This window comes from Artemia sp. Qi Xiang Cuo, chromosome 12 (genome assembly GCF_049724085.1).
Source record: "Artemia sp. Qi Xiang Cuo chromosome 12, ASM4972408v1, whole genome shotgun sequence".
Taxonomy (NCBI): domain Eukaryota; kingdom Metazoa; phylum Arthropoda; class Branchiopoda; order Anostraca; family Artemiidae; genus Artemia; species Artemia sp. Qi Xiang Cuo.
The window spans coordinates 68,752,255-68,772,186 of NC_142805.1; the positions used below are offsets into that span (position 1 = coordinate 68,752,255).

The 19,932-nt window shown below is 35.1% G+C and overlaps 1 protein-coding gene across 3 annotated transcripts in view; it reads left to right on the top strand.

Annotated features, from left to right (window-relative positions):
• The window catches only part of LOC148946439 (vam6/Vps39-like protein), a 103,993-nt gene that overhangs the window by 1,309 nt on the left and 82,752 nt on the right, over nucleotides 1-19,932 (top strand). For all 3 annotated transcript variants that reach the window (XM_089098461.1, XM_089098462.1, XM_089098460.1), the window contains exons 2-3: nucleotides 11,186-11,371; nucleotides 14,107-14,207. In XM_089098461.1, the coding sequence (XP_088954587.1) occupies nucleotides 11,186-11,371; nucleotides 14,107-14,207 (287 nt within the window). The remainder of the gene's footprint in view (nucleotides 1-11,185; nucleotides 11,372-14,106; nucleotides 14,208-19,932) is intronic.

Here is a 19,932-nt window from a genome sequence, read left to right on the forward strand (position 1 = left end):
GTTTGTACTTTATTTAAGCAGAAGATCTATTCTGCAAGGTTTCACTTTTACAACACACAGAATTTTAAAGGTCAGGACCCTCTAGAGAGAGAAGGAGTGATAACTCACACATTTTTAAAGGTCATCAAAGGTCAGGACCCTCTAGAGAGAGAAGGAGTGGAGGTAGGTACTTCAAAATACCTTCCCAGGACATACTTTAGCCTGTAGACTCATCCCTGAAAGTTTCATTTTCCTAACCTAACCCCTTTTCAAGATACAGTAGTCAAAAGTAAGTAAAGTAGAATTTTACCAAAACTAACACTGAACTAATTACTTTTAATATGCAGCATACTGTCAATATTCAGAATATGATGTTTTTTCTGTTATTCTTCATATTTGTAATTAATTTAAAATAGGCTAGTTTTGTCCAATATTTAGCAGAATAAATTGGGCTAAATTGAATATTCTAAGTCAGCACTGCATAGACAAGTAGTAAATTTACAGTTTTCCACATAGCCTAATTCACCAAGGTTGAAAGTAAATACATCACTTGAAGGCTTTTCTTATGCCATTTATGCTTCAATAATTAGTTAAATTTCTAGATGGCACAATAATTTAGCTAGGATGCAAGAGAGAACATCATTTGATACTTTTTTTATGCTCTTTCATAATTTGATAATTGCTTCTTGTGCAAAATGCATCTTGAGCCCTTAAAGGGGTCCCAAAGGTATTTCATTTTTGAAAACCACACAAAGAAGTTATTAACACTAGTTAAGTTATTGAAAAGTGGTTAAAAACATATCACAAGTTTATAAATAAGTTATTCAAGAGCAATATATTTCAAAAATACTTATTTATAACAATTCATACCTTATTTATTAGGCAACTCAAATATATACTGTTTTCCAACTGTTTCAAGTTTTTCAAATGCCATTGGCAAAAACAGTGCTGAATTTTGCAATCCAAAACTTTGCTGTCAACAATTCAGATTATATATTTGCACATTAGGGGAGTGGGGTGGGTAAATTTCATGGTTACTTTGCAATGGGCAATATAGCCTAATTCAGATGGGATGAAAATGAAAACATCATTTGATGCTTTTTTTATGCTCTTTCATAATTCATATAAAATATATTTGGGGCCCCGTTTAAGGGCTCAAGATGCAATTAGCCCCAGATGCGATTATTGAATTATGAAAGAGCATAAAAAAGGCATCAAATAACATTTTCACTTTCATCTTAGATCAATAATAGTGCCACCTAAAAATTTACCAATAATTGTTTCTTGTGGAAATTTCATTTGAGCCCTTAATGGGACCCTAAAAGTTAAAACAGTCCATAATAACTGCAAGTTCAAAAACCTGTTACTTAAAAACCGTCTAGTGAGGAAAAATTGTCATTTGTAGCTTATTTGGGACTGGTAATAATAATAATTATTATTTTGGGTTTAAACTTGAAAAGATGTGTTGGCCCCTGTCCTGCACTGGTATCCAGGAATATTGTTTTTCCTGAGGCCAAAATAATTTCAATGATCTAAAGAATGTGAAAATTGGAACTAGAAATGTTACAACATTAAAAAATAACTATCATATTGACATTTTGACTAACAAATTCAGATTATTCAAACTAGACGTACTAGGAGTTTCAGAAATTCATATCTCAGGATTAGGAAGCATTGAATTAGGTAATATAGAATTTATTTACTCAGGCAGGAAGCAGTAACATCATTGAGAGGGGGGCAGATACTCCCCCACCCCAATAATTTGGAAAAAAGTAGAATTTGTTAAGTAGATTTAAAACTGTTGCTTGTTTTAAGGGTCAAATTTGCTCTGTGCTTGAACAGATATTTTTTTTTTATTATTGTTATTATTAATCCATGCTTGTTTTTAACCTAAGGAAAACAAGAAAAATAGTGGGCTGTTACACTTGATAATATGTTCCACATTATTTTTTCAAATATACTGCCTTTGAAACCTTATTGACAAGTAAAAATCTGAGCCTAGTCTTTAATGACTAGTCTTTAAAATTCTTTAATGGCAAAATTGAAGAATGTTCTATGCTTCCTGTTTTGCCATGTTTGCTCAGGGCAATTTTTTTCCTGGTATTTAAGGTGCTTATGCTTCCTAAAATCTATCAGTTCCAGTTTAGATTACCTTGTTTTAAAACTTTCAAAAGTGGAAATTGATATACCCTCCACATCTATGAAATAGGACAGAAATAGAATCATTGAAGAATAAGAAGGAAAATATATAATGAATATAATTGTAAATAAAAAAAAATTATGGAAAAAAAGGCTTAGTCCTTTTTATAATGATATTTGTACTATATCTAGGTAGGTCAAATCAGTTGTAGTTTGGTCATGAAATTTGGTAGAGGGAGATCTGCTCCAGGAATCATTTTTTTTTTTTTAATTTGTATTTCCAGTTTCTTGCTATTTTCATATTTCTAAATATTTCTTATAAACTGTTCCAAAAAGACATACATGTGCTAAGAATTACAAATGAAATTAGTTGCATTTCACAAAACCCCAGCGCTACTTGTGCGGCATTTATCTCTGCATCAGCATGCTGTACAAAATGTTTTCTGAGAATAGAAAAAGTTAATTTAAACAAAATATGCATATTTTTCTCAAAATTTAGAAAATTTCTGTTCACATATAAGAGGTACCATTGTATTCTCTTTTTTTATTGTTATCAGTTTTATCATGCAGCATTAGGAGACCAAGCTTTGCTTGTGAAGGCAATTATAGACAGAAAAACTATTCAGTGTAACCCCCCTCCAGAAATGCATCTCCTCCCCCCCACCATACCCTGATTTACACAAGAAAAACTTTTGCATAACTTCTATAGAATTCATTTTTTTAAACAAAGATACAAAGGGGAAAATAATTTTCAAACTCTATGAGTTAATTCTCCCTTCCAATTGACATCCCTTGCAATTTGTAATTAATCTAAGGTTTCTGCCACAATGATGCCAAGAATTGTTCAGATTTTCTGGTTATTCTCTGTCAAACAATGCACAAAAGATAAGTTCATAATTCTAACTACACTTAAATTTTGAACTACTTTCAAATTTGAAATATTGTTGTTATTTAAATGTGGGGAATATGCCAGCATATAATGCTACATAATGTGTGGTAATTACCTTAATTTGCACTTTGGAGCAAAATAAGGTCTGTGCTCAATCTCTTCTGCTTTGCCTCAGTGATGGTAATTTGGAATGTCACTGTGTTATGGGCCCAGTTATGTTGCATTAATTGGCAGCTGAGAGGGATGGACTCACTTATATTTCCATGGCTTGTTGTTCTATTCTTAGACTTGCTTGACAGGAAGTTTCAGACAGTACTTGCATCATACAGTACTTCATTACTTCATACAGTACTTGCATCATTCAGACAGTACTACATTTAAATTTTGAAATACTTTCAAATTTGAAATATTGTTGTTATTTAAATGTGGGGAATATGCCAGCATATAATGCTACATAATGTGTGGTAATTACCTTAATTTGCACTTTGGAGCAAAATAAGGTCCATGCTCAATCTCTTCTGCTTTGGTAATTTGGTAATTTAGTGATGGTAATTTGGAATGTCACTGTGTTATGGGCCCTGTTATGTTGCATTAATTGGCAGCTGAGAGGGATGGACTCACTTATATTTCCATGGCTTGTTGTTCTATTCTTAGACTTGCTTGACAGGATGTTTCAGACAGTACTTGCATCATCTTTTGTGCTGGACATTGGAATTCCAAAGGCAACTAAGTTGTTCTAATGCAAGTCAAAAATTTTTTTTGGCATGGATTATTTGATGTACTTCTGTCTCAAGGGACTGCAGGAGGTTCACACTCAGAGCCTGGACCTCTGCCTGAACAATCTGTTTGGTTTTGGCAGTACTATGCTTAGATGATAAAGCTGCCTCAACACTGTTCACCTTGTCCTTGCTAGCACTAAGTTCTGCTCTGAGTGTGGTCTCAGACTGCACAATTGTGCAATGTATTGCAAAGCTAAGAAGTGTTTTGTTGCATAACAGCAAAAAACTTTTGTTTTGGAAAAAAAGATTTTTTTTTGTACAAACCCTACAATTTTGCATTAGCTATATGCAATGGCTATGTGCAAAAGACAACGTACTTGTGGGCTATTGCCTAACTTTTGAAACTTGTTGTTTCACAAGCCAAGAAAAAAAGAGATCAAACCAAAATTTGATTTGTGCAGTTACATTTTTAAGAGAAATCCAAAGTTTTTTATTATCATCCTTATTTAGCTGAAGTCAAATAAAGTTTTAACAGTTGCAGGCAAGTGTCATATAAATCTTATTTTTTTGTGCATTCTTATTTAAATCTAAATAGCATCTGAGTATAAAAGTCTTTTTTTGCACATTCTCATTTGCATGTAAATAGCATCCATGTAAGCTTTTTTTGTATCCTTCCTACTTACATGAGAAGTCAAGCAAACCAATTGGCCATGGGCGTAGGCAGCATATTGTCTAGGGGGGGGGGGCAGTCGATAGTGTGATGGAGTTTTATCAACTGCTTTTTCCAAGCCATCTGCTTTTTCAGCCATATCTAATGTAAATTTGATGGTCTAGGGGGGGCAGCTGCCCCCCTCCCTACGCCCATGCAATTGGCTTGTGAAAAATATATAGGCTATATGGTAAATTGCAAATTATTCAGTCAGTCTTAGAAAAGTATCCAGAGGCACCTCATATGAACTTTTGCTGTATTGCTATTCAAACATTGTTATTTGTTCATTTTATGTAAGTACAAATAAAACCATTGTTTATTATGATTTTCCTGTTCATATTGCTAGACGTCAGGAAGGTCTCTCGTGATATCTAGGAAATGCTCAATTGGGAATCCGAAATATTGAGGAATAAGGTTGCTATAGGCCATACCCTTTGATTTTTAAGAGAGAGGTAACAAAATCCTACAGATTCCACCTATTTGAATTAAATGGACAAGGGATTTAAAATCTTTATTCTGCTACCTCTCAACACAAAGTAAAATCACCCTTAAGTTTAACCCTCTCCCCCATTATAACTCTCTGTGAAAGACTTGCCTGGAGGCTTAACATAGCTTGTGAGACCACCTGTATAATGTCTTGGATAGCACTTAGACAGTGCTATCATAGCACTTAGTGCTATGGTGCTGCCTGTGATTTTTTTGCCTTATGTGGTGTGTTGATATAAATGATATTATTAATACAAATCTATGAATGCTATTATTAATACAATTCAGGGAACCTACAAATAAATCAATTTAATAAAAAATCATCAATAATATTTCAATAAATCATGTATATTAAAAGTTTAGTACAACAAATTAAATCTTACAGAGTTAAAATCCATTCAAAATTACGATCAAATGAATATCCTGACACCTGGGGTTACTAGAATAGATCTTGGTTCAGTTATGAGATTGAGCATTGGTTCAGTTATGAGATTGAGTGTGGAAGGGGGATATGTACTGTAGCATTATTTGTGAATCTGGGTGAAAAAAAAACCTTTGCCTTTGCCATTTACCTTTGCCTACCTAAAAGCTTGTTTGCACTTTTCTACTGTTGTCTGCAGCAACTCATTGCTGACAATTTTAGTAAAAACCAAGCACCAGCACTTATATTTATGACTGTTTCATATGTGGTCATTGTTTATAATGTATTGCATAATGTTTTTAAATTCATCAAGTAGCACGTTTGTAAAATAGTTACTTTTCTTCTCAACTGCTTGAATAGCATTTACTTCAATAGCACCCCCTTTTGCCCCTCCTCCAATAAAAATAATGTAGCTGCATCCCTGTACATAAATAGGTATTAGGGCTCATGATGAATAAGGAAGCTACTAAGTCTTGTTTAGGATGGGAAGGTATTAATATTAGAATTCTAATTGCTCAATTTATGAGTAAAAAGAGCAGGGTATCAGTTATAGTAGTATATGCCCCTTTAGAACATAGTGATGGGGATAGTAGTAACTGAGATTAATTTTTCTTACAGTTACAGCAACAAATAGACAGGGTCCCAGGTAGAAATGTGGTTTATTAGGATATTTTAATGCCTTGGCTGGTAGAAATAGGCATAGATGGTATTTTAGCCAAGGTAAATTTGGTCTAGGGAAAGAAAGCAGCAATGGTTACAGACTGCTGCAATTTTGTAGGCATAACAATCTAATTATAACCAATAGGTATTTGGTTGTAAAATGACCCAAAGTTAACATCGCTGTGATTATAAGGCAGCTAACCTTATTGATTATGTTATAGTAAACCAAAGACTGGCAGGATCAATACAAGATACTATGGTATATAGGAGTGTTGTTATTGGTGTTAAAATTTAAGATTGTTATCTAGAGGTGTCTAGGGCTAACTTAAAGCTGAAATATCAGAAGCATAACTACCTCTAGGGAAGTCTTGATGTTGGTAGACTTCAGGACAAGAATTTGAGAGATTTCCTGGAACAGCTGCCTTATTTAAATTTGACAATGTAGAAGATAGATGGAATGATTTTAGGAAAATAATTTGTGAAGTGGCTGATGGTGTCTTAGGGAAGAAAATTAGGAATGCAGCTAGGAGTATTAGTAAAAAACTTTCCAGTCTTGAGTGCATGATAGTGGAAGCATCAAATACAGCAAAAGAAGGGACATCTCAAAGAAAGAACAGTTTGCTATTCTTCTTATGCACTTCAATAAGGAAAGTAAAAGAAAGACCAATCAGATGCTACCACCAAAGAGCCTGGTTGTTGAGAGTCTATTAAATTTCATCCATAACATTGTTGCCAGCTGATGAGTGGCAGGAATTGGACTTGATTAGAAATATTGTGTTCCAAAGTGCTATAAGAGAATCGGCATAATGAGTAGGCCATTCTCTGGTGCTCAAACTTGGTTGAGGTTGAAATTAACTCTGGTAATCTACATTTATTGCAATACAGATGATCTAAAGTTTGTAATTGAGACTGCATTGAATCTTTGGCACTATGGGTTGTTTTTCTTACTGTTCCAGACTATAGACACACAATGGTAACCACAACACTTGGCATTAATTTTTTGTTGAGGACCAGAAATCTGCCAGTCCTGTATCTGAAAAGAAGTGCTACCACATAATGATTTTTTTGGTATTGGTCTACATCCATAGCCAGACTGTAAATTGAAGGCATTCTAGCTTTACTGTCAGCTAAAAGGTAGAAAGGTGACAGTGAACCACATTTAGAACTAATTGGGCTCAAGAAAAAGTTGGAGCTATCCCTAAATATCTTTCAATTTCACTACAGAAAAATAGTTGTGCTGTCTCTGCAGTTCTAGGTGGTTGACCTAGTAATTCCTGATGGAAGGCTTCAAGAAGAAAACTTGCAGACCTATGTTCACCCACTTCATTGCTTCTGCTTTTCAACAAGGCTAAAGAGTTTGTAACAGAACTGGAAATCAAAGTGCCTGATGGGAATGAGCCTGTGAATAGACTTATCTTTGTTAGTCATGAATGACAAGCTCATGAAACTTAAAGATCATCAAGAATTGAAGACAAATTTGACATAAATATTTTTTTTGTTTTAATAGTATACCTTTTTTCTCTATATTTTCATTTATTTAATTCTGCAAATTGTGACAATTTTGAAAACTGGAAAGAACTTCATCAAATCAATTACTTGGACTGCAACTTGTGTTGATGAAATGAAATGACAGTCAAGAGTACTTTGAGACTCTTGACTGTCTGCTAGTTGTATTTGGCAGAAGGTTCACCAACAACTTGCCAGTATTGAGCACACTCAAAGCCTTGGATCCAAGTTAGACCATGTTTATGGGCACAGAGTTGCTTAAATGGGTCTTTGCTCTTTATAATGAGCTGGAAATCGGTGATATTCTCCTTGAATATTAAGTGTATTGCTAATGTTTCTTGCTTGTTGAGGAGGAAATTCATAAGAACTTCATACAAATTGTTGAGCATTTTCAGTCATTTTCTGTGGCTTACTCCAGAAATAACAAAAATACCTTTTGTTGTTGCCACACTTCCTGTAACAACAATAAGCAATGAGTGTTTTTTTTGCTTTTAGTTAGTGAAAAACTATCTCCAATCTACAACAGGAAATGATTGTCTTAGTTGCTAACCTTTTATATTTGCAAAGATGGAATCAGGAGTTAAGCAGGGTTGTGTTCAATCCCTCTTTATATAGATTATTTTGACGGATTTTGTCTTGAGGAGCACAGGAAAGGCAAAGGCAATGGGAGACCAAGGAATCAAATGGGGAGGAAAAAGTCTCCTGGACTTAGATTATGCTGATGATTTAAGCATCCTAGAGAAAGTGTGAGCAAAATGAATGAACTTTTAGAGGTTTTGTGAGTTCAGGATTCTAGAATAGGGTTGAAAATTAATGTTAAGAAGACTAAGTCACTAAGGCTAGGAATAAATGAAGATGAAATGGTGACGCAGGATTATAAAAAGATTGATCAAGTGGGGAGCTTCACCTTCCTTGGTAGCATTGTTGGTGAAGATGGTGGGAGCAGTGAATATGGTAAAACTAGAATAACACAGGCTTCAGGGTGTTTTTTCACAGTTAAGAAAAGTTTGGAAGAATAGAAAGATAAGTCTGCAAACCAAGATTAGAATATTAGAAGCTACAGTAATGACAGTAGTCAAATATGGTTCTGAAGTATGGACGCTTCAAAAAGCAGATGAAGATTTGTTAGAAGTTATCCAGAGAAATTGCTTAAGGATTGTTCTTGGTACCCAGCTGACTGACTGTATATCAAACAATAGTTTGTACGAAAAATGTGGTTCATTACCGCTCTCTAGGGCTATAATGAAAGAAAGGTTGAGGATTGCCCAAGATTGTTCTTTTTGGCCAACTGTCTAGGGCTAAACGGAAAGCAGGTGGTCTTTGTCTTGGGTGGGAGGGTGTCATAAAGAAAGGTTTTAAGGAAATGGAAACTTCCTGGGAGTGTGTGAAGAGGGAGGCTTTGAATAGATTGAGATGGAGGAGGAGCGTGCGTAGCTGGGTTGGCCTCAGGCGGCTTGATGCTCCAGTGAGATGTTAGTAGTAGTAGAAGTATTTGGTATAAACCTAGACTATTGCTATCTGGTTGATGACTTTTCTGAGATTGATGGCTCCTCTTATTTTGAGTTTTGTACCATCTTTGCTTTTGTTTTTCTTCTCATAAGCATGTCTGATCTTGAACACTTCTGCTGAAGAAGAATAAATATTTTGATTACTACCCTCATTGTAATAATAAAGATTTGATTGAACATTGTATTTTTTTTTTTTTACTTAGAAAGAAAACTATCTTGTGTGAAGTCTTTCTGAGGAAGGCCTTTAGCTTGGTTAAGTTTCCCACTTTGATTAAAATTTTTGGATGAGTTTCATGTTTAGTTGAAGTACATATCCAGGCCAAAAAAAAAAATATTGAAAATGTATTTTACTTAGAATATTTAGTCAATGTGCTGCCAAACCTATTTTTATCTCCACAACAGGAACCAAATTGGCATAGGGGGAGAAGTAGATGGCGTTCTTGCCAATTCGAAGATTTTGGCGAACTGCTGCATTGGTATATAAGGTGGGGAAATAGCAATTCCTCGATTTTGAATTTTAATAGAATTGGGAAACTAGGCTAGATAAAACTGAGCGCATAATTAGGCAAACCTCTTTTTTCAATATAGCAGGAAAGTGCATTTCTTCATAATTGGAGCAACATGCAAATCTGCCTGCAGAAGAGGTCCTGGGAAGAATAGAACACTGTCAGTATAGTAGAGCTAGAAGGCAGTGATAATTTCATATGAATGTTGGTAAGTTTACACACTGGTCCTCTGAAAACAATCTTTCTAAAGCTTTTAAGCCAACCTTGACTTCCAATGACTTACCTCATTTTTCACCAAGTTGGAAATTATCTCGTTATTAACCCAATTCAAGTTGTAGTTCAGATCTCTTTCGTTTTTGTAACATGTCAGGGCTTAACTCCTTTTTTTCCGTTTAGTTAGGACGTGGCTAGTTTTTGCTTCCTGTCAGTTTGCAGTTTGCACATAGTTCATTTTGTTACTGATTTAAGGCTTGGCTGATTCTTGCATTGATTTGGGATTTTGGTAGCTTGTATACTGACTCAGTCTGCAGTTTGGACTTGGCTTGTTTTTACGCAAAAAAAAACAAAAATCCTTGCAGGAATCCAGGCTATTAGTTCCAATCTGTGTTTCAATTTTAAAAATTTCAGGACTTTCTGCAGGGTTTTGGACCCAGTCAGTTTTGACATAACCCATTTTTACACTGATTTAAGACTTAGTTGCTTCTTGCCTTGAGTTAAGACTTCACTGAAGTTTGTACCTTCTGAGTCTGTAGCTTGGACTTCGCTTGTTTTTGCACTAAAAAACTAAAATCCTTGTAGGGATCCAGGTTATTAGGTCCAATCTATGCTTCCATTATAAAAATTTCAGGACTTTCTGCAGGTTTTTGGACCTAGTTAGTTGTGACATAACCCATTTTTGTCCTGATTTAAGATTTAACTAATTCTTGCATTGAGTTAGGACTTCAGTGAAGTTTGTGCATATCTAGTCTATAGTTTGGACTTAACTTGTTTTTGTGCTAAAAAACAAAACCCTTTTAGGAATCCAGGTTATTGGGCCCAATCTGTACTTCCATAATCAAAATTTCAGGACTTTCTGCAGGTTTTTGGACCTAGTCAGTTGTGACAAAACTCATTTTTGCACTGATTTAAGATTTAACTGACTCTTGCATTGAATAAGGGTTTCAATGGTTTGTGTACCTGCTTAGTCTGCAGTTTGGACTAAGGTTATCTCTCCATTAAAATCAAAAATATTTGTAAATATCTGACTAATTTGCCCTTATGATTCTTTAGGTTCTTTTCCAGATTCAAACTAAGCATGCCAAATAATTTTGAAACCACTAGTATGAACAATGACTTTCAATGAAAAGCCAAAAGTTGTAAAATAAAGAATTAAACAAAAATACCAAAAACGGATATGTGACGTCATAATAACAAGCTTGCAATAGCGCAAAGCCCAGGATAATGATCATAGTTAATAAAGTATAGAGGGAAGGGACGGACATTCTATGATTTGGGCAGAGACATATGTGGGGGTACCCCTTGCCCCCTCCCTCCCCAAAAAGAAAATATTCTGAATGTATATGTAATTTTATATTTAATAGAAATTATTAAATAAACTCTCCTCCCCCCTTTTTGTGTTTTCCACTAAGTCTGAGCAATATAACACCTTGAATTAATATTTTAGGTGAAAAGCTGGTTGTTGGCACAAGGCAAGGAAACCTGTTGATTTATGAAGTGAAATCAAATGGAATTGGACTTGAAGAATCTGACTCGTCAGTGCAGCTGGTCAAATCAAACAAATTTTTTTCAAAGAAGCCAATTATACAAGTAAAAGTTGTTCCTGAACAGGAAATATTAATATCCTTGTCAGGTATATATCATTATGCATTTTAATTGTAATGTCTCTCCTAGATTTACTCTTTAATTGATGCCTTCCCCACATAAACTTAAAATCCTGAGGTCAGGGGTTCGAGTCCTAGTGTTGCATTGCTGGTTATTTGGTTTGAAACGGTGGTCAATGGTGTGACCCTGTAAGCTCAGCTAGAGTCGACCCAGCTCTAAATGGGTACCTCGAGAAATCTGAGGGGGGGGGGGTAAAACACGGGGAACGTGGGATGATTTGCCCCAAACCATGTATTGCACTCCTGGCCGAAGTCAGGAGATCAGTACCTGTGCTGCGCAGACCATTGGTCAGCATGTGAAAAATGTTTAAGTTCCCGACATAAAAACGTTTTCTACTTAGTTTGTTATTAACTAAAAAGGAAGATTGTTATTCAAGCCAAGAATATTGACTAAAGATGGACAATATTGCAATTTTATTTTTGTCAAATGCCTTGAAGTTCAAATCAAACCTGAATTAAGAAATAAAGATTTTATGTCTCAATTTTTTGTATCCTTAAAAAAAATTGTTGTTCAAGCTGAAAATATTGGTGGAGAAAATCAGTTTTTGGGCACATTTTTTTTTTCATCTTTTTTTCTTGCACAACTGTCTGTCAAAATGACAATAATAATATTATTAGCAATAATTTTATGATTGCCGATTTTTCAAAATTCACATAGCCTGAGAAAAAGTGAACGAGCTTGGGCTTCAGGATCATTCTATAGTCCTCAGTTTTTGTTGACCCTAAAAAAAGAGTTACTCTTGGATTATGGCGTATGAAGCTAAGAGAGGAAAGGAAATAATAAATGATAAATAAAACCAAAAAAGGGTGAGAAAACGAGGATTTTGTCTGCCAGTGGTAAATGGAATCCATTTATAATTCATGTTAATGACAAGATGTCTTTTGTTTTGACACTCATATAACAATGTGAGACACATTTTTATCATCAGTAACCTCAAAAATACCTAGATATCGACCTCACTTTAAATCAAATCACACATATGAATGCATAAATTATTGCCTTTCTTTTTAAGAAACTTGTTTGACTGCCTATGATAATTTTCTGAACGATCTCTGAGCAATTGCAAGTAGAAATAGTCGCAATATAGTAGTCTGCCTTTGTAAAGTGGGGGGGGGGACGGGAACCAGAACCCTGTTTGGACACTCAGTTTATACATACTAAAAATTACAACCCTGTTGTAGCACAGTGAATTGATGCTCAGCTTGGCAATAGAGGGCCTAGGTTTTGATCCCTGCCACAGCTTATGCAGGTTAGATTAGGCGACCAGCTCACTACTTGTCCCTGTTAAAAGGCCCAGCAACTTGATCATCGATTTGACGCCCTATGTGCAGGGTTGTCATCCAAAGTGATTTATTACTGTTTCTAATCATTTTTCGTATTGCCCAAGCAAAAAAACGTATAAATTAGCGTATAAATCACGATTACTGAAGAAAATCACTAAAAAAAACCAAACGATCACTACTATCTAGTGATTTTTTCTCACCTGGTGGCAACCCTGCCTATGTGCCACCAGTGGCTATGGAGGATCTTTATCCTTATAAAAAAAAATTACGCAACTTCAGGAACTCATTATGCAAAGCTTTTTGTTAAAGCGTGTAATTTTAATAACAGTTTTTATTTTAGTACGGTTGTATTGCTATTGCAATCCCATATTTCTAATTAGAGACTTTAGTCAAAGTCTTTTTTTTCAACATTGTATTTCAAGAATTTTGGCCGCTTGCTCTAGGGGCCACTCGTATTGTGTTGTTTCTGGAGGTTTATTTTTTTTTACCGGTTGGCTGTTCTGTTTATTACCTAAAAAGGTTGTATAGTGCTTTATTAGGTCTTTGGGGGACCCAGGGCACAAATTATGGCTGAAAAATCTGGTCAGGACACTGGAGCTTCCAAGCTGAGATTGAAGAAGTCCTTCACCAATTTTCTAGAGCCATTTGCTCTAAATCATTCTGTTCTGGTTAAATGATTTTGAATTTTACGTTTATTTTGCCATGATAATGAGTATTCTGATTAAATCTTTTTCTAAAATTATTTGTACAATGCCCCATAGAGTCGCTGGAGCACAAAGGGTGGTTGACTCACATCCAATGAGGGCATTACATCTTAGAAGTTGGGATTGAACAAGTCAATCTCAAACTTTCTACATTCACTTGTATCTTTCCTGATGCTATAAAATAGTGATACTGTATGGTTATATTTTATGTTGAGCATGAGTGATATGTTGAGTTGAGGTGTTATGTTGAAGTGACAAATGATCTGTGCTAGTTTCTATAAAAATGAAGGAAGAGGAGGGGGCAAAAAAATGTATCCGGAATCTCTAGGGGTTGCTATTTGTCGTTGTTTCGGGAAAATCCCATAAAAAAAATTTCATTGAAAATGGCCAAAAAATATATTCTTAAAATCAAAACGACGTCACTGGCTAATTAGTATCCGTTTACATTATTTACTAACACAAAACTAATGGAGGAAACTATTGATAGTGATAAGGAGGGGTATAGGGAGTGAAAGTTTTCCTCTTCCTGTAGTAAATCTTAGTGGTGAACGTTGGGTAATTGTTTCAACACAGGATAAGGGAGGCAAGGTCCAAAAGGAGGGAAACCATTGGGGGATAATGAATATGTTCGGAAGTTGTGGAGAATGCTATGAGGACAATTTAAGAAAATGATCTAATTAATTATTTTGTTTCAATCTTTTCTATTTATTATGTAGATGGCGTAGTCAATGTTCATGACCTTGGTGGAGCAAGTATTCCATTGATCTCATCAGTGAAGAAATCAAAAGGGGCCTTGGTTTTTTCTACAAATATTAATGTAAGTAATTGGTGGGTAATCAGTGGGTGCATGCCACTTAGTCACAACTTATGCACCTTTAAATGCTATTGCATTGACCTGTTGGGAAGGGGGCCATATATCACTGTTTAATATCTTTTCAATCATCAAAAATATGTAGCTTTTATCCTTTAAGGGGATTTGATACCATAAAGGATCAGCCTATATCCGGTCTTGGCGTAACCTGTAGAGCTTGAATAAGCAATCTGAATAAACATCAGAAAACTAGAAGCCGACTCCTACTTTCCCTTAAGTCTTAGAAAAACCCTGTAACTTCTTTTTTTTTCCAGAGATGGAGATATTTGATTCAGTAAATCTTCAATCATCAGAAAGTGTGAATTTTTTTTTTGATTAAACAGAGGCGATTTTTTTATTTAGGAAATCCTAAAATTATTCTAGCATTAAACAGTTCCATTGTTTTTTTTTCAGTCAATTTTCATAATCAAACCGCATATTTTCAATAGGTTTCAATTGGTTTCAAACCTATTTTCAATAGGTTTCAATGATAACTAGTCCTCTGGGGAATTTGCTTATGGATCCTTTGTCTTTGAGACGGTCAGCCAACTTTGAGGCTGAAGTCGAATCCTGTTAAATATTATTGCTGCAAAATATAGAGATCATACTAATCACAAAACCTACTAACCTATTTCGTAAGATCCAATATATTGGTAATCTACCAGATCAATTAAGTCTGCTATTTGTGCTACTCTGGACCTTAGCATCAAAGGACTTTTTTACTCTAAACCCGGTTTCAACTGAGCATATTGTAAGTAATTGTAATAAATTTGTGAATAAGCGTCATTTTTGTGCTCTATTGAACGCAGTTTGAACATAAAAATATATTTCTTGCTAAAAAAAAAAAAACAAAAAAAGAAAGAAAAAAAAATGTGCGAAACATTTTAAGCATGTTTGTCTTCTGTCAGCCTTATACATGACGTATAATAACGTAATGCCGTTTGTGTTAGTGAAATCGGATAGGCAAGTCATGTCATTGATTTGAATCATGATACGAATCAGGTCGGTTATGAAATCCCCATTTCAGTTGTTCAAGTTTAGTGCTACGAGTTGGAATAGAGTGGAATTAATATATGGTTTCGCCTCTGTTCAATTCAAAGTCCCTTGACTTTGAATTGAAGTTATCAAGTATTTTGCAATAGGTTGCATCAAGACATGGCTAATTGTAGAAGTAGACAAGCCAAAACCAATATTCCAAGTATTTGAGAGTAGACCCCGGCGCCGCGCCGGCGGATCGACCGCACGCCGCCAAACAGAGGCCAGTCGAACGCCGCCGGCGCGCCACCGTCGGCAGAGGCGGCGGCGTTCGGTCGACTTTAAATTATTTTTACGGCAATTCTTTATTGCGTCAACCGCAAAGTCGGAGCTTTTCCTTCTCGTGTGGTTTAGTATTTCGATTTTCCTGATTAGAAATCAAGCAGAGCTTGCACTATCCCCGAATTTTCGGGTATTTCCCCGAAAATCTATGCGTCACCCTGAAAAAAATTTGGTTCCCTGAATCCCCGAAAATCACGCAATCACGGTGCCACCCCTAGTGATTTATCACCATTGACTTTCCCAGCCAAATATTACTTTGTATACCATAATTCTTCACTGCTCTTTCGTTCATTAATTTTCGTCTCTTTTGTTACTTTTCATAAAAAGCAGAAAGATGTATTATATAAATGCTCACGTTTCAGAATACATAGGTCTCCTTATGCTGACAAAAAAGTATTGTTTATATGAAATAAGCTTAAATCATTCCAAATATTAGAATAAAATTGCTATTTCTTAAACTAGTTGTAGACACATAACATTTTTTCAAGCTAACTGGGATTATTTAACGCATTCACTACTATACAGCTTCAGCCTTTTGTTGGATTTTGAAACTGAAAGCTGACATATTGTTTCTACAGCTGCATTTTAAGTTTGCATATTTTTTTTTTTTTTTGCTGCTTTTAGATAATATTTTATTAATGTTGAATACTCAATTATTGAATACCTGATAGAAAATACAATCTTCTTTCTGGAACATTCCCCCCCCCACCCAAAAAAAAACAGCCTTCGGTTGAGACAAAATTTAGCTATAGACTAAGCTATGTACAAGGCTGGGGAATTAAAGATTGAACCAGAAGTTATCCCAAAAATATGATTCATAAATGAATTGTAAATTATTGCCTATAGAGGGGGGGGATAGGGGGATAGCATTTTTAAATGATAATACCTCATTTTTTTTATTGAAAGCAGGGATGCCAAAAAGATAATTTTGTTTTCATTTAAAGTGGAGACAGAAGAAAATGATATCAAATTCCCTGGGAAACCATTGAAATATTTTGATAGACCCAGGGCCCCCCATTAGGACTTGTTCATTGTCTTGGGTATTTTGCGGGTTTCTCATAGGCTACTGGCCTTATTTGGCTTTTGTGTGTGCTCCCTTTTAATTCGATTCTTTGGATCTTATGGAATGCCATGGCGAATCTATCACTCAGTTTTCCAATAATTTGAATAATATCTGAATAATTTTGACAATTTTGTTGTTGTCTTTGTACCCCTTTACTCATACCCCCAATTTTTTTTTAAGGAACACTAAGCTGTTTAACGTTATTTTGTGTGTTTGATGGAACCATATAGTGACCTTGTTAATTATTCAGTAAATTATTTTTCTAATGAAAGCTGAGACGGTATCCTATCAAGGTGGTGTCCAGAGGGGGGGAGGGGTAGGGAGGTATTATATTTAAATGATAATAGTTCGAAGTTTTATTTATTGAAAGCAGGGATCCCAAAAAGTTAATTTTTTTTAATCTAAAGCAGAGACGGCATCCTATCAAGGTGGTATCCAGAAAGGGGGGGGTATTGAGCTATCATATTTAAATGATAATACCTCGATTTTTTTTAAGCAGGGGTGCCAATAAGTTAATTTTTTTTTATTTAAAGCAGAGACGGTATCCTATCAAGATGGTATCCAGAAGGGGGCATAGGAGTTATTATATTTAAGTGATAGTACCTTGATTTTTTTTTATTGAAAGCAGGGATGCCAAAAAGTTGAAAAGTTAACAAAATTAACAAGATTTTCGTGAGTTATACTTGATACAGCACTTGCATGGTTTTATCCTCCAAAGGGAAAGGGACATGTGCGTCCAATCCGGTTTTTTTTCGTATTGATGAAACGGGTTTACTTGGAAAACATTCATACATATGTACCAGGCAGATTCACACAAAAACGAATTGGTGTGACAAAAGCGATATTGACATCCCCACCTAACGTTGCGCTCGAGTAACAATGGCGCCCTTGGTCCAGTGCCCAAGTTACATTAAAAGGCCAGGTCATATTAAAAGCTTTCAATTTGGGAGGTTCAAGGAGGAGTCTTTGACAGTCTTATGACCTCAGGGTACTAGATTTTGCAACATTCTTACGTCTCTACAGTGGTTTAGAAAATTCTATCACCTCAGAAATGATTACCAAAAATATACACACATCTAACATTTGGAATATTATAACACTTTTTTCAAAGCTTTGAAGAAAAGCAAAAAAATTTAAATACCCCTATCTACGCTTGAAAGCTATTCTAATAAGAAATTCTTTGGAGATTTCCATGGAAATGACCATAGCAGAAGGTTTGAGCCTGGGTGGGGATCAAAGAGGAGTCTAAGTATTTTGATCACAGGTGACTTATTGTTGCGACTTTCTTAAATTTGGTAATTCTTGTGAGCATTTGGAAATCAAAGCTTAAACTCAATAACTGATACTAAGTGTCCTAACATTTTGCTTGGATTAAAAGTGACGAACTAGGATGAACATTTCAACATCTTCCTGTAGCTACTTCAGTCTGCATATTATTTCATTTAATCACACTTAAAACGGATGAGCTTTTTATTTTTTACCTGAAGTGTTCATCATATATTTTTCAATTTGATAAATTTACTCCTTTTAGATAAAGTTTATAATTTGACTGATATTAGGTATTTATCAGTTTATAATTTAGAATGAATCCCCAAAATAAAAAATGAATAATATCCAAAAGAGCACACAAAAGCGATAAAAAAAGCAAAAGTTCAGATTTAGCCTACATGAAGTATATTCTATAAGGCAGACAAAAAAAACTTTCAAGAACATTTTTTTTAAATTGTTATTAAAAACCAATTTTTAATACAAGAAGGCTTCTTAGAAATCCAAAAGAGCAAAAAAAAACAATCAATATCTAAGTTACCCATTTCAACTGTTTTAAATGTGACAAAACAGATATAGGCAAAGGGCATTATGAAAAAATTAAGCTTCTAAGTTCAAAGTTATATTCAAAGTTTTACCCAGATGACTGACGAATTTTGTGATACGGTATTTGAAGTTGTATATGCAGTAATGCTCGATGAAAAAAACTACTAATTTTGATAATTATTTATGTTAAGAATACATAACTAATAGATACTTGAACTACTCGTATAATGCAAGGGTTCTGAAACGCCACAGCCATTTCGTTAATACCAGATTTCTACTTCTCTTGATAAATAACGAAGAAGACCAGTTTCCAGCCAGCGACTAGTGAATTTTTGAACTCGTGAATAGGCTTGAATCTGTTGTAAATTGAAGCTGTGATTTGAGAAAGACTGATGAAAACATTAATTTTTTCGGTCAACATTTGATCGCGCCGGCGGCGCGCCGCCGACATCTTACCGGTGCCGCGCCGCCGGTGTCTTACCGGCAGCGCGGCGCGGCGTGCTGTTTTTTGCCCCGCCGCCGCCGGTCTTCCCTCATCGGCGTGGCGCCGGGGTCTAATTGAGAGGCAAATTTTTAAATGGCTGCGGCACGGGTAAATGGCGGGATTAAGTATGACTCTCTTATTGGACACATACTTGTCAGGTTAGTTTTTGGAAAGGCATTCCTGCCTAGAGTTATCCTTGCTTAACGCTGATTTCAAAAAATCATGACATATCTCCCATTAATGAAATATTTACTAAGCATGTTATTATTTTGGATGTCTAGATTGCAATATTAGCATGGTATCTGCAATTACTGAACTCCTGAATCTTTCAAAACTCGTTTTGTTAGAAATCAAACCTCTTTAAAAATTTGCACTTATGCCGTTTTGATTATGTGCAGCTGTGCATCAAGCTTAATAATTGTTTATGCTTTCAATATGAAGTGTTGTGAATTACAAACTAAATAAGTTCTTGTATCTAAGGTGCAAGGTTTCGTCGAGCGGTAGATGGGGTAGCCATGTGATTCATAGGGTAAGTAGAGTACTAAGGGTGACATGGAGTTCGTTAATAAACAGTAATTATAGGCCTTGCAGAGAATTATAGGCCTAAATAAAATTAAATTAATGAAGAGGAAATTCGACACCAAGATAGGAAATTATTAATAAAAAAAATCAGCTACAAATACACACCCCCTCCCCCGCAAGGCTCTAGAGCCGGGAATGCAGAGAAAAAAAAAACAAAAAGGAAAAATATAAGAAACACACAAATACTAAAAAGGAAGATACCAATGCACCTACCACAACGGAATACTCGTCAACCTGTGCTTAGTTCTGATTTTGAAATATGTGGATTTGAAAAGAGAAATAAGATAGAGAGGAGGATTCAGTTAATCTTTAAAAACATATTGTTAGGTTTAACTGGTAATTTCAATATGTTAGTTATTTGTATTTTGTAAGTAATTACCTAGAAGTTGTTTTAGCTAAATCCTTACGAGCACAGGTATATTAATAATTTTGGG